Source organism: Palaemon carinicauda, chromosome 12 (assembly GCF_036898095.1).
Source record: "Palaemon carinicauda isolate YSFRI2023 chromosome 12, ASM3689809v2, whole genome shotgun sequence".
Classification (NCBI taxonomy): domain Eukaryota; kingdom Metazoa; phylum Arthropoda; class Malacostraca; order Decapoda; family Palaemonidae; genus Palaemon; species Palaemon carinicauda.
The window spans coordinates 1,512,498-1,527,462 of record NC_090736.1 but is presented as its reverse complement, the minus strand read 5'-3'; the positions used below and the strand labels follow the sequence as shown (position 1 = coordinate 1,527,462).

Genomic DNA, 14,965 nt, shown 5'->3' with positions numbered 1-14,965 from the left:
ACTGGGGAAATCTAATCGAGGCCCTTAACGTCGATATGCGTAGGAGGAGATGATGATGAAAATCTACATCAGAACTCTCAATCCCTCTCAGACCTCGCCACACCAAGGGCTTGCAAGGGACGTGCTAGAATAAGACCTGCCTAATCTAAACTAACCAACTGATGATTTTCATTTTAAAAATTAGGATTTTATGCCCCTTTTGACCTTCCTCAGTTTATTATTATTATAATAATAATAATAATTATTATTATTATTATTATTAATTGCTAAGCTACAACCCTAGTTGGAAAAGCAGAATGCTATAAGCCCAGGGGCTCCAACAGGGAAGATAGCCCAGTGGGTAAAGGAAACAAGGAAAAATAAAATATTTTAAGAACAGTAACATTAAAATAAATATATCCAATATAAACTATAAAAACTAAGGAAGAGAAATAAGATAGAATAGTGTGCCCGAGTGTACCCTCAAGCAAGAGAACTCTAATCCAAGACAGTGGAAGACCATGGTACAGAGGCTATGGCACTACTGAAGAATGAGTTTTCAATTACACGGAAGTAAATTAGGAAGATAAGTGAATAATTTTATCCTTGATAAATGACGGATGAAATCATCTAGTGATACAACTGTTGATAGTGTTTTATAGGGTTAAGAATCCGAGACAGGCATTTCTAGCCATGCCAACCCGTTACTTAAAAAGATACGCTTATTGATAAAGAAATACAGAGAACGCCACATCGCCACTATCAAGTCTGCATAAGTTTTCGCTTTTAATGGCACTACCCTTATGTATTGCTGCTATATTAGAGCTAAAAGTTGTCAAAATTGGAATCCGTTTCCCTAAAAAATTATTTCTCCATGAAATTTCAAGATTTTTACTAACCGTACTTAACGTTTATGATATCAGTTACACACGTAGGTATTTTCTCAAGAAATTAATCTGAACATATGCATTGTATCTATATATATATATATATATATATATATATATATATATATATATATATATATATGTATGTATCATCATCATCATCTCCTCCTACGCCTACTGACGCAAAGGGCCTCGGTTAGATTTCGCCAGTCGTCTGTATCTTGAAGTCTTAATTCAAGACTTCTCCATTCATCATCTCTTACTTCGCACTTCATAGTCCTTAGCCATGTAGGCCTGGGTCTTCCAACTCTTCTAGTGCCTTGTGGAGCCCAGCTGAACGTTTGGTGAACTAATCTCTCTTGGGGAGTGCGAAGAGCATGCCCAAACCATCTCCATCTACCCCCTCATCATGATCTCATCAACATATGGCACTTGAGTAATCTCTTTGGTAGTTTCATTTCTAATCCTGTCCTGCCATTTAACTCCCAATATCCTTCTGAGGGCTTTGTTCTCAAATCTACTCAACCTATTAGAGTTTGTTTCATTGTCATATCATGACTCATGACCATGTATATATATATATATATATATATATATATATATATATATATATATATATATATATATATATACATATATATTTATATGTGCATGTGTGTGTGTGTTGTATATGTGTATGTGCAGTTTATGCATTTAAGCTTATTTATAAATACCGATTATATTTCACATAAATGCTTTATTCCACATAGAGTAGCTGGATTTTTTAATGATTTATCGTCTTTTACATATAATTATAAGACTGGTATAGTTAATACTACTTGTCATTCTTTCAGAGTGTTTTGTTAAAGTTCCAAAGAAAATTGCACATAGGGCGTTACTCTCACCCCACTTCTACAACACATCGACCTCAGACTGGAGGAGGAGGTGGTGGTGGCGGCGGTGGAGGAGGAGGAGGAGGAGGAGGAGGAGGTGGAGGTGGAGGTGGAGGTGGAGGTGGAGGACAGGGAGGGGTACCAGCATGGAAATCTAATGCTCGAGGATCCTCGAAATTTGGAGGAGGATTCAGCAAAGGACATCGGCCCTTACGGAGTACTTCCTCGACCACCACAACGACCACAACTACTCCGATTCCAGCTTTCGAGGACGATGTCATGATAGCAGAGCAGCAGCGTCGTCTTGACTTACTCCAGACGACTTGTAAAAGGTATTTGCGATCCCAAAAAGTGACATAACATGATTAAACTGATGTGCCAATTTTAATAATAAAATTTATATTTTTTCAACTTAATAGTAATGTTTTACATGATTAAAACTGGACCTCAGTTTCTCAGTCTGACTATTTTATTCATGTTTTCTCTTTGGAAGTCTTTATATCTTGTTTCTCTTTATTCTTTTTTCTTGAAGTATGTTTTTATTAGATCAAGTACAAGTGGAGGACATTGGTCGTGCGATCTGTCGATCGTTGAATTATAAGATAGATAAATTAATTACATGTTGAAGCACTACACAGTGCGCATAATTTTCTCATGAATGAATATACATACAATATATAGCTAATATATAAAAAATTTATATATTTCTGTTGAATAAGAGTAGCATATTATATGAACTAAAAAATCATTATCAATTTCTTGCAGATGGAACTTAGGCCTTTGGTCACAGGGCGATGACAGCAACATAACCCTTGAGGAAAAAACAGTTTTGTCAACTTTTCCCAAAAATCCTTTGTACCAAGCATTACTTGTGTCTGAAAAGCACCACCTAGCAGTTTGCCCAATAGCAAGAACTGGAATACAATGGCTTTCGCGTCGTCTCCTGCAGCTTCTAGGAAAATATGATGATCATCAACTGATGCGTTTGCAAGAACCCCCGTCTGCAATTGCCAGACACAATTTCCTCTACTTGAGTTCCTGGGAGAAGTACCCTTCAGTTCTGGCTAAAAGTGTTACGATACTGATGGCTCGTCACCCACTAGACCGACTTCTTGCATCCTACCGGTATTTATTGGAAGATCCTGAAAGGAATCCCCATGGTTACCTTCATTATGGCCGTCGCATTGTTCGCAGTTATCGCCTGGCTCCTGGTCACGGGAAAGCCCCGACATTCGAAGAATTCGTCAGATTTCTTTTGGGAAGAGACATGGGCCAAATGGAAGAAGCCTGGCAACCTGCAACACGTCACTGCACCCCTTGCCACATACCTTATAATATCATCACCCATTTTGAAACCCTTTGGCATGACGTGCAGTGGGCGTGGAAGAAAGCAGGCTTGGGCTCATTGAATACGACGGATTATGTACAGTACACGTTAACTCCAAACATTCGACGCCAGTATTTCTCTGAACTGACACTGGCACAAGTGCTTCAATTGTACCAGAAGTACAAGCTGGACTTCGACCTCTATGGCTATTCCTTAGAGGAGCACATAGCATATGCAAGGCCAGGTGACGAGGCCCCGGATGCAGCGCTGATGGCGAAAATTCCTCGCCAGGACAGGGACAGCCTGAAAAAGTTACTTAAGGAGGCTATGGAAAACGCTAATTACGTGGCCAATGCTGGAATCGGTGAGAGACAAGGCCCGGTACCATTGGTTATGAGTTCTAGTGGGGTGGCACTTACCATCAATGAAACGCTTGGTGAGATAAATAACAACTTTATTGACAATGGTGAGGGAGATTTATTCCCACAAGGAAAATGATTAAAAACACTGAGTTAAGAAATTAGTATTAAGGAACTATTATCAGACACTTGAGAAAATTTAGCTACTTTAAGTGCTAAAGTATGGATGTTTGTGTATAATTTGTTTAACGGTGTCAATGTGATGTTAAGGGTAAGATCTTAATTTATTTGTGTTATGCTATTAGACTGAAAAGCAACAAAGTCTAAGGCAATGTTATTGTCACAAGACTTTTTTTTTCTATAAATGAAATATTAAAAATATATATATATGAAAAAAATTGCATCGCATTCCTTTTTTATGGCTCTATTTGTTTACCATTTTATTTCATCGTTACTTTAAAAAATATTTAGTTATAGGTTACAGACAGTCAGACACCTGCTTTGATAGTGAATTGCTAAAGACCTTTTATTGTCTTTGGTGTTTTGCAGATATATTTCTTAATTATTAATATTTAAATTTCAGGGGACCATGTGGAATATTCGATTGTGCAAAGTTTTTATGTTATGATTTTATTTAAACTAACTTTCATTATCATGGTAAAATTGTGTTGAGATACTACTGCTAGAGAGTTTTGGGGTCCTTTGACTAGCCAAACGGTACTACATTGGATCCTTCTCTCTGGTTACGGTGCACTTTCCTTTTACCTGGACATACACCAAATAGTCTGGCCTATTCTTTACAGATTTTCTTCTGTCATACACCTGACAACACTAAGATTACCAAACAATTCTTCTTCACCCACGTGGTTAACTGCTGCACTGTTATTATTTAGTGGCTACTTTCCTCTTGGTAAGGGTAGGAGAGACTCTTTAGCTATGGTAAGCAGGTCTACTAGGAGAAGGACACTCCAAAATCAATCCGTTGTTCTCTAGTCTTGGGTAGTACCGTAGCCTCTGTAACATGGTCTTCCACTGTCTTGGGTTAGCGTTCTCTCGCTTGAGGGTACATTCGAGCACAGTACTCTATCTAATTTCGCTTCCTCTTGTTTTTTTTTTCTTTTTTTTTAATTTTAAAAGTTTACATAAGAAGTATTTATTTTAGTGTTGTTGCTGTTCTTAAAATATTTACTTTTTCCTTCTTACCTTTCCTTACTAAGCTATTTTCTCTGTTGGGACCTCTGGGCTTATAGCATCCTGCTTTTCCAATTAGGGTTGTAGGTTAGAAAATAATAATAATAATAATAATAATAATAATTCAATTGGGTGTTGGCTTTTAACTCCACGGTGAGACGGTATGCAAGCAGCATTACTGTTGTCGTTGGTCCCTTTTCGAATTTACAATATTGTGGGCATTATTGGCAGATTTGGCAATCCTTGGCATTACTGTCAACTTAAAGTTGTCAACCTACCTCACAACAACAAGTCAACAACAAACAAAGCAGTGGGTTGCCCTTATTATTACGAGTGTTAATTTTGTTTGTTTTTTGTAAATGTGACTATGGTTTTGTTAATAAGTGAATGTTATTGTTGACTTAAATAGACATCTACAAAATGCTCTGATAGATATTGAAGGTGAGTCTCCTGGGGATTTCAAGGTTGGATTGTTTTAAAATTAGGATGTAAGGTTGTAGATTTTGGGTATATTTGGGGGGAGAAGAATTGGTATTATACTGTAGTAATAATACCAATTAATTTAGTTTCAGGAAAGCTGGTAGGCCTATTCAGTACAATACGTTGACTTGAGTTATATTTTGGCCTTCAGCACTCAATACCTGTCCCAATGGCCTTCAGCACTCAATGCCTGTCTTAATGGCCTTTAGCACTCAATGCCTGTCCTAACGGTAAAGTTGTATTGTATTACTGGGTGTGATTTCGAACAGAAAATATATGTTTTCCTATAGTAAATAACGTGATTTAACCGAATTTGACCTTCATTTCAACCGCAAACAACCATCAACCAATTCGACTAACTTAAAGTTGCCGAATTGGTTGCTGTTATTACGGATGAAATGAAGGTGAAAACCGGTTAAATCACGTTATTTTCTACAGGAAAACATATATTTTCTGTTGAATTGGCTAAATATAATCACTGTTGTCATATATGTTGTGTTAAAATATTTAAATATAAGCACTTGTTCAATGGTGTCACTTCACTCACGAATGTACTGCGAACGATAACATTAGCAACGTTACCAATGATACACAGTGTTACCAACGATGACTGGGATTGTTACGGTAATATTACCGGTTACACTATATAAAAAGAACAAAAAGGGTACAGAACCTAACAAACCCGCCTAACCTAACCTAGTAGTTGACAGGTCACTAACGTCAGGTATTTACTGAGAACGGTAAAATTAGCCACGTTACGAATGATACACAACGTTACCAACGGTACGGTGACATTACTAGCGATAGTAATGCTAGATATTTCCTTAAGTAATTTAAATAATTTTTCAATATAAGTTTTACACAATATATAAAAAGTACAAAAAGGGTACAGAACCTAACAAACCCACCTAACCTAACCTAGGAGTTCCCAGGTCACAAAACTCACGTATGTACTAGGAATGTTAAAATAAGCAACGTTACCAATGATACACAGTGTTAACAACGTTACAAAGGCATTGCTAACGGTAGCAATGTTACGGTAATGTTATCGTGTATTTTAATGAATTGTTCCATATACACATTACATAATATATAAAAAGGTACAAAAAGGGTACAGAACCTGACAAACCAACCTAACCTAACCTAGAAGTTAACAGGTCACAAAACACATATAATGACTTTAGTTGAATGACTTACCTTTATGAAGGGGACGTCGAAACTTGCGGGACACGTGAGGGTGAGACTGACAGCTTAACTTTAAATAATATTATCTTCCATGGGGGTTGGCGACTTTTTTCCAAAAATGTACCTTTATAAGAAGTAACGGTATAACCACAGCGACGTTTCTTTTTGATTTTAGGTATCATGGTTTCGGTATTACAGTACAATAAAACACGTGAATGTCTTTCCTGTAAGATAGGAGGGAACGGCACTTGGGGCACTGTAAACTTTGAGGAATTACATTGTGTGTTTTAAGGAAATCATCAACACTGGATGAAGAATCATAAAAATCACTATGGAATTTAGAAAATGCTTTTAAGTATGGAATACTGCAGCCGTTACAAGTTTTTATAACTTCCTGAATTGCAAAATACGAAAAAATAAATCTCACTTGAAATGTCGGACACCTTACTAGGATAAAGGTTTCCTGGGAAAAGGATTTGGTGGAAGGGGTATGAATAGACCACTTAAAGAGATAAAAGAAGGGGGTAGGGAAATATTAACTGACAACCCCCTTGAGTAAACTTTGAATACGTATACTGTAGATTCGTGATTGGTTAACGGGAAAACAACGGAGTCTAGAGGGTAAACATGAATGAACTGGATAGGAAAACTTGTATAGAGCAAGTATTTATGTGAAATCGGGGTGTGACAAAGAAATAACAAAAGGAATAAAACCAATATAGGAAGATAAAATGCAATGTATGATAAATAATATTGAATGGAAATATAAAATGAGTTGATTTTATACGGTATAGGATAATAAAACGAGTAATTCTAGGGTCAAAAGTAATATGTATACTGTACGGAGTATTACATAAGTAATCATGTAATAGACTTGAACAGAGCTGGTAGAGAGACGGAGAGTTACATTTCACGGTTAGGGAAGAAGAAATCCTATTGGTGGGGGAAAAGTTTCTGCGCAGGGAGGTGGGGTTTTTGCGCATTAGATCGAAAACTGTTATGTTCGAACCTACGTACGTGAGCATGCTAATGTTAGCACGGAATGCTAACATTTGATCCACATCAGACCTTGGCAGCACTGGTTACTGTATTTTTTCATGAGGAATAGCCTTTGCAACGGCGCCTCCAAAGTTTATCCAGTTATACTGTTTTGTCTTTTCCTCCAGTTATTATAAATCCAAGAAGGTAATGTATAGGGAAGAAAATGTTTGTTTTACGGTTATACATCGTTTTCCCAGTATGTTTTCCTCACCCAAAACCCCAAGTTCCCACTGGGGGTCTCCCATTACCGTAGGATATAGATTTATATATTTCTGAAGCTATTCATTTGCGACGGGAACGAGTGTCATTTTCGAAGAGAGCGTAATTATTTCTATAAGAAAAAGTAGTTTTTTTACTAGGTTACATTGCCCTGTAATACACTACAATAATACCCTTATCCTGAGATATAACTTACAGTGAACATTATGGTAAACTTGTCCTCATAACTCAACCTATGATACCATGTTCTTAATCATGAGAGGGGCCTCCCCTATAGATAGTATGACCCTTCCCCCTTCCCCCACCAACTACACTATAGTGTTTCGACTGACCTTTCTCGCCAACCCAACTACACAAACTTACCCCAGGTGTAATGGTGTTACTTACTCTACATCAAAGTAGTAACTCAAACTGTAAAAGTGTAGGGAGCCTTTCTACTTCGTTTGAACAGGCTGGTTTTAAAATTTCAGAAGTTGTGACTGAAAACCTACATGATAAAAGGGGGAAAAATTGCAAAAACACCACCCAACCTAATCTAGGGGCCGTATCCTTATCTAGTGGGAGCTATGCTCCCTTGCGACCTTCCATAGACTGCTGTATTCTTATCAGACCCTAAGACTAAGTTTCAACCTTGTGTTTGCTTCCCAACTGGCTTCACTCCTGGCAAGGTAACACTAAATCATAATACTTTGTAAATCATAAAACTAGCTTCTTATCATGTTCCGGACGAAAATAAACAGTAACTTCCCCTTAAATAAAATTGGTATGACAGGTAATAGGAAAGATTACACCTGTCCCAACGAATTACATTCCACTGGGTTTGCACCAGTTATCACCTTAAAAAAAACTTTAAAATACCCTAAAAAACACCACGTTGGTCTACAGTAGTACCTTGGTTTTGAATGACTGAATACATTATGATTACGTGTTTGCACAAGAAACCCGAGTGCTGCTGCTCCATCAGTAGGTATGGAGCCCCCATCTCCTAGATAGACGACAGCCAGTAGCAGGATTGTAGGGGAATGTACTGTGTGTCCAATGTGCAAGTTTCGTCTACTGTAATACTCCGCCTAATATGAGATAGTGTCTTGATAAGGAGAAGGGGCGCTGGCCTCTTCCTCTCCTTCTTCAGAGAGTTCCTGATGATCCAGGAGCAGGACCATAGAGGAAAGTACCTGTACTACATTAAACGAGTAGTGAGTGAAACATTCTCTTCTAGTACTAGCAGACCAGTTCTACTGAGACCAGTCATTGGCCAGTCCACATGAAAATCATCGCCTCTCATCCTAGCAGTGAAGTTAAACAATGTTAGGCCGGGTTATTACTCAGATAGGTGAATGCATAGGGACCTCAGATGTCGTGAACCCTACCAAAACCTCCTACATTGCAAGGAACTGAATATTTAAGTCATAGGGCACTCGTCACATACTTCCTTTTAGCATTATGCCAACAAACTGAATTTTCCTAAACGCACACAACCTGCCATGAATCAAGACTTCTTGGCTCTCCAAGATTGATCTTCATCACAAAGTCCCCACACTCTTCATGGCTAGATAGCTACAAGGGAACTTCCAACTTGTGTTTCATTTAAATAAAGAGACCTCTCTTGACTGCTCTACAAGCATTGCATTTATGGTCATCTTATATAGTACTTTGATTCCTTTAGAAAGAATTTTTTTCACATCTTGCTCCTTATGGAACCAAGTTCTCTTGAGAGGCAGGGATGTAGGAAAAGACCATTTTCCACATCGTGGACAATAGACAGAGGGAACCAAGCTTATGTGCTGGCCTTTCCCAATCACCTTGCCTGCTCCAGTATTTTCCTTGCCAATTGCTGAGTCTTCAGAGGCACTTCCATGAAGGGGGAAGAAGTACTGTAGTCACCATGGCACTAAATGACTGTTCGAGCGTAGTCTCTAGGAACAGCAACCTTTCCTCAGCATAGTTTTATGGTAGGAGCAGTGCTGTACCAAATCATCCTCCTCCCTGCAAAAGGTATCGGTACAATATGGAGGAGGTCGTGCTTCTACTCCCTGTGTTAGGTTTCAGGGAAAACCAAATGCAAGTGCTGCTGGTCAGGACATTAGCTGCTGCCCATTTTCCTCTCCTCCACTGGGATATTCCCGTAGTGTTTCAGTGTCGCCAAGTCTCTGGTATGGACCGTGAACGTATCCACTTTGGAAGATGATTCTAGTATGTGAGAATTTCATGAAGGGAACGTTTCCTTCCTTACGAACACATTTCGGTACCTGATACTACTGTACAATACAGTAGTTAGGATATTGGCATCCATCCTTGTTCCTCTCCTATCTCAGGATATACCCAGGACACATTGGTGATGCCAGTACAGTACTTTGAAAAGTATTAAGAGAATCACCATTTGTACCAAGAACTTGCAGGAAATAGCATATGGTACAAGTGCTCATGCATCTGCTATCACTACTCTGTCTCGTAAGAGACCGACCACACATACCCGACAACGACACTTGCGTAGTAGCAAGGCCAGCACAGTTCCACTTCGTGGGGAATGACCTCTCCCTCTCTGGTCCATCGTGGGGAATGACCTCTCCCTCTCTGGTCCATCGGTCTTCCCGTCATCCGTTAACTCGGCCGCCGCAGGGGAATCGTCATCGCCTGGACCCTCTTCATTCAACTTTTATCTTCGCCTTTTCCTCTTTTCCTACGGGAAACTTGGATTCTGAGCGAAGGGAATGTGGCCTTTTAAAGATTGACTACGGTCTCTCTCTTCTCGAGGTCGTTCACCTTTTCTACAGAAGCATACTATTGGGGAAGCTCCTTTCCCGTGCGCGGGTTAGGTTGCTCTTCCAATTGTTTGTGTCAATTATTTCTAGTGAATCTAATTGTATTTTAACTTTTCAGCTTTCTCCGTAGGGAACACTTCCCTTCGGGGGTGTCAGTGGTTCTCACTATTGGTGAATATTCTTAGCTGATTTGAATAATTATAATTCTGTTTTTATTACAGTTACTCCGATCCCCCCTTCTCCCGTGGATGTCGTCTGGCGAAGGAAGGGCGCAATACTTAATTCTTATTTTATGTTGTTCCCTTGGGGTTCCTCTTTGGAGTTCCTCCCTAGGGAATTTCTGTTAAATAATTATTTAATTTTATTTTCCCAGTTAACTATGCAGTTTTTCTTCGTTCAACTAAAGAGTGCCAACGAAGCAGAGCTGTTCTGTTCATGCGTGGGGAATCTGCTGTCATTGCCGTCCCTCAGAGGACGTCGTTATGGGCGTCATCCTTTCTCTTAGAAGTACTCCCGTGGCAACATGGCCAGTACTTCAGATCATGTTAGAAAGCTAAAGGAGGTTCGCCTCCAGGGGTTGGACAACTTCCCTTCTGAGGGAAGTATCCTCTCCAGGTGTGAGTTGTTTCTCCCTTCAGAGGGAGAACTTCCCATATCTTAATAAACTCATCGCCTCTGACTGCTGTTGCTGCCCTTCAGCATCCCCCCTTGCTGAGTTTCTCTTCCTTCAGGGGTGGAGCACGGTCTTGGCAAATCTCTTCTACGAAGTGTTCACCTCTCTCGTTCACGAGAGAGGCCACTCATAGAGACTCCTCTTTGGAGGATCGCTACTGCTAAGGTCGGCTTGTTGATCCACCGGTCCTAAGGGGCATCATCATGGGCGTCTTCTAGTCTCTTCTATGAAGTGTTCACCTCTCTCGTTCGCGAGAGAGGCCACTCATAGAGACTCCTCTTCGGAGGATCGCTACTACTAAGGTCAGCTTGCTGATCCACCGGCCCTAAGGGGCGTCATCACGAGTGTCTTCAAGTCTCTTCTACGAAGTATTCACCTCTCTCGTTCGCGGGAGAGGCCTCTCATAGAGACACCTCTTCAAAGGATCAAGCAGACCTTCCAGCGCAGCCTGATCGTCCTGCCAGCTGACCTACCGATCTACTAGCGCAGCCTTGCGCTGCAACGAAGTCCTTCGGACTTCGGTCCTGGACTCTAACGCAGACTTGCTTACGGTCCCCATCGGTGGATGCTCGCCCTTTTTTAAAGGGCACATCCCACTTCCTGATCGTCCTGCCACTGGTCAACCTACCAGCTGACCCGCCAATCTACTAGCGCCGATAGTCTTCCGCGCGCGCGCCAATAGTCTTGTACGTGCGATGATTTTCCCCGCACGGAAGCGCGTGCGCCGACGATCTTCCGCGGCGGGCACTGCTGGTCTCCCGTGCGCGCGCCGATGATTTTCCAAGCGCGCAAGCGCCAATGCTCGTGCGCGAGCGCCAATAGTCTTGCACGCGCGCGTGGAAACAGTTCCACGCGCACGGGCCGACTTTCTTCCCCGCGCGAGCGCCTAAGGTCTCCCACGCGCGCACCAACAGTATTGCGCGTGTTTGCGCCAACTTTCTTCTGCGCGCGGGCGCCGATGGTATCCTGCACGTGCGCCAACAGTCTACCGCGCACCGACGGCCTTCACGCGTGTGCACTCCAATAATCTTGAGTGCGCGCACACAGCCTTCCGCTCGCGCCGACAGTCTTTTACATGCAGACGCCGATGGTCTTCCGCACGCACGCGCCATCAGTCTCCACGTAGTACTCTCACGCATGCGCCAATGCTCCCATTCTTGCGCATCCAGTCACACGCTTCGGTGCATTCTAGGGAGAATGCACAAAACTACACAGTGCCTTACTGCGCGCCAGCTCTTCTCCTCACTTTCCTGCGCCCTCCAGCGCCAGCTCTTGCCAAAGAGTCAAGGCTCGCAGATCCAATGCACCAGCTCTAGCCTAAGAACCAGCGCTTGCCTGCTCTCGAGGCAGATATTAAGCACCAGCATCATCCTGTGTGCCATCGCTCCAGGCTCGCCTACACACTCGCGCAATTGTCAGTAAGAATGAATAAAACTTTTTGAACAGGTCACCATTGCCCCATTCCTCCCCGCAAGCACATAAACATTGCCACCGGGAAAAGAGGAATAAGGCTCCACAGAAGGTTTCAAGATCCCAAAGATTCTATCCTACAAGGGAATTGAATCGGAGAATCCTTGGTCCCTGTCTCTTCTGAAGTTTCTTTTTTCCTTGACAAACCACCGGCAGCAAACAGGAAAGCATCAACAGACTGATCTCTAGATCACTGTTTGCTGATGGCTAGTTCACAGATCGCCAATTGCTAGCTCAATGCTGATCTTTGACCTCTAGTCCCTCCAATGACTAACGATCTCCAATTGCTAGCATTTCCAATCATCGATTGCTAGTCAATAACCAGTCATCAGCTTGCTGATCACTAGATCACCGATGGGCAGCTCATCTTTCTTCGATCATCGAACTCAGCTCGCTGATCTCTGACCAGCCCATCTTCAGCTTGCTCATCTCTGACCAAACAAGGGGGACCATAATCAGCTTGCTGATCTCAAACTCACCATTGGCTCACAGACCACCGATTCATCGGTCATCTGTTATTTGCCAGCAGTTCGTGACTCGAACTTATTAGTCAACCACTTCCTGTAGTTCCTAGATCAGAAGTTATACAACATACTTCTCGCTACTGGCCGTTTGCCATCACACTAAAGTGATCGGTAAACGTTCGACAACCCTCATGAATGGCTTGCCAACAGGGAACTACTTGCGAGCACTCTCCAACTGCACAGTAACCACGATACCAAACGGTTAACCATTGATCAACATTCGCCAGATTGATTCTATTCTAAGGAATAGCATCAATCCCATCAGGGCGCGTCGACAATCTTCCATGCAAAAGGAGTTTGATCTAGGGCTAAGACCCCAGATCTTCATTGCACACTGGACCTAAAGGACACTTACTCCCAGGTCCAAACCATCCATCTAGGAAGGTTGGAAGATTCAGTCTGGACAAACAAGAAACACCAGTTCAAGGCACTGTGCTTCTGTCTTTCCACTACATCCATCCTGGTCTCACAGGATCGGCTTCTGTCTCCGTTCTCTCGGGACAACTGACTGACTTAGCAGACTCGGTGGCAACCTTGCATTAACACTGGAACTTCTGAAGTCTTTTTACCAAGATCCAGTGATCAGGGTAAACCTACGGAAATCTTCCCTATTTCCCTCCCAGGAGACTGGTGTATCTGGAAATGATTCTAAACACCAATCTCCACAAAAACCTTCTCGAAATGAGAACGACTTCCACTCCAGGAGACTTGAGTCGTAAAAAGAAGAAAGGAGGGATCATAGTGCTGCACCACACGACCTCAGCCCTCTGGACAGTGCCCGAAGGTACCTTCACTTAAATCTCTTAAGAGATGAAGGCCAACTTTCCGGTCCTTGAGCAGCCTCATCGGTTCCTAACAGACCACTCAGTGATGTGATGGACGACACACCGCACACCACACACCACATAGAGACTCACATTGACATGCAAGTAGGAACTGGCTTGTAGCCTCTTCCCATCTAATAGTATAAACACTAAGATGGGCCAAAGTCCGTTCGGTACCACTTTCAGCCCGCTTCATTCCAGACTGGAAGAACGTGCTCGCCGACAATGTGTGCACAACATCTCAGATAAGGTATACCGAATGGAGTTTGGATCGCCATGTAGCCAACAAAGTCCCGACTTTACGAGATCCTCCAACTAGGGGGTCTGTTCGCAATGCTCCTGAACCTCAGGCTACTGATGCTCACCAGCCCTAGACCTCAAGGCTCTCTGGCAACAATGGTGGGTACAACAATGACGTTTATGTCTCGTCCCTGTTTTATCTGGAGAAGGGCACTCGACAAGGCTAGAACATCGGTCAACCTCTCAAGGACTCTCCTAGCTCCCCTATGGTATTATGCAGAACGGTCTCCAAACCTTTTGCAACTCCTGATAGAGCCTCCAAGAGAACCCTCTCCGCATAACAGACAACCCACTTCGACACCTACCACAAGCTATAGCTTTGCTATGATTGTCTAGATATCTGAGGAATTCCTCAGCCTCAGTCTACCTGGCAGTATCACGTCTTGTGTGGTTGGCGTCATGTGAAAGTGTCTCCACTCAATACCTAGATTCCAGCAATAGCGGAATCCTCAAGTATATGCAAGAGGAAAAGACCCCCTATTCAGTTTTGACAGGTAAAGATGATCACTCAACCTTGATCCTTCACCTTCAAACTGAAAGAAAGGAACACCCTCTCATCGATAGACTTTTCCTAACTCATACGGACTTACAACTTGCCTTTCCCCAGTCAAAATTGAGACCTTCCTCTCAGAACATGGTTCAAATCTCCGATCCCTAAAGGGACCTCCTTGTGTTCCACTTCACCAGGCAACAAATTTTCTCCTGATTTAAGAATAATGTTCCTACACACTCGGACAGCAACCATACGAGTCAAGGAACTTCAGGGTCTCTTTCAACATCGCCCATTATTGAGAAGGGCGAAAGACAATGTTCAGTTTCGTCCCCGAGTATGTCACCAGACAGTCTCCAGAGGTGACAGATCCTACACAAGT

At 42.1% G+C, this 14,965-nt stretch overlaps 1 protein-coding gene across 1 annotated transcript in view; it reads left to right on the top strand.

Moving 5' to 3' along the window:
* The window catches only part of LOC137650484 (carbohydrate sulfotransferase 13-like), a 7,882-nt gene extending 3,317 nt beyond the window's left edge, over positions 1-4,565 (top strand). The window contains exons 3-4 of the mRNA XM_068383710.1: positions 1,700-2,070; positions 2,504-4,565. Coding sequence (XP_068239811.1) covers positions 1,700-2,070; positions 2,504-3,563 — 1,431 coding nt within the window. The 3' untranslated portion in view covers positions 3,564-4,565. The remainder of the gene's footprint in view (positions 1-1,699; positions 2,071-2,503) is intronic.
* The last annotated feature ends 10,400 nt before the right edge of the window (positions 4,566-14,965 follow it).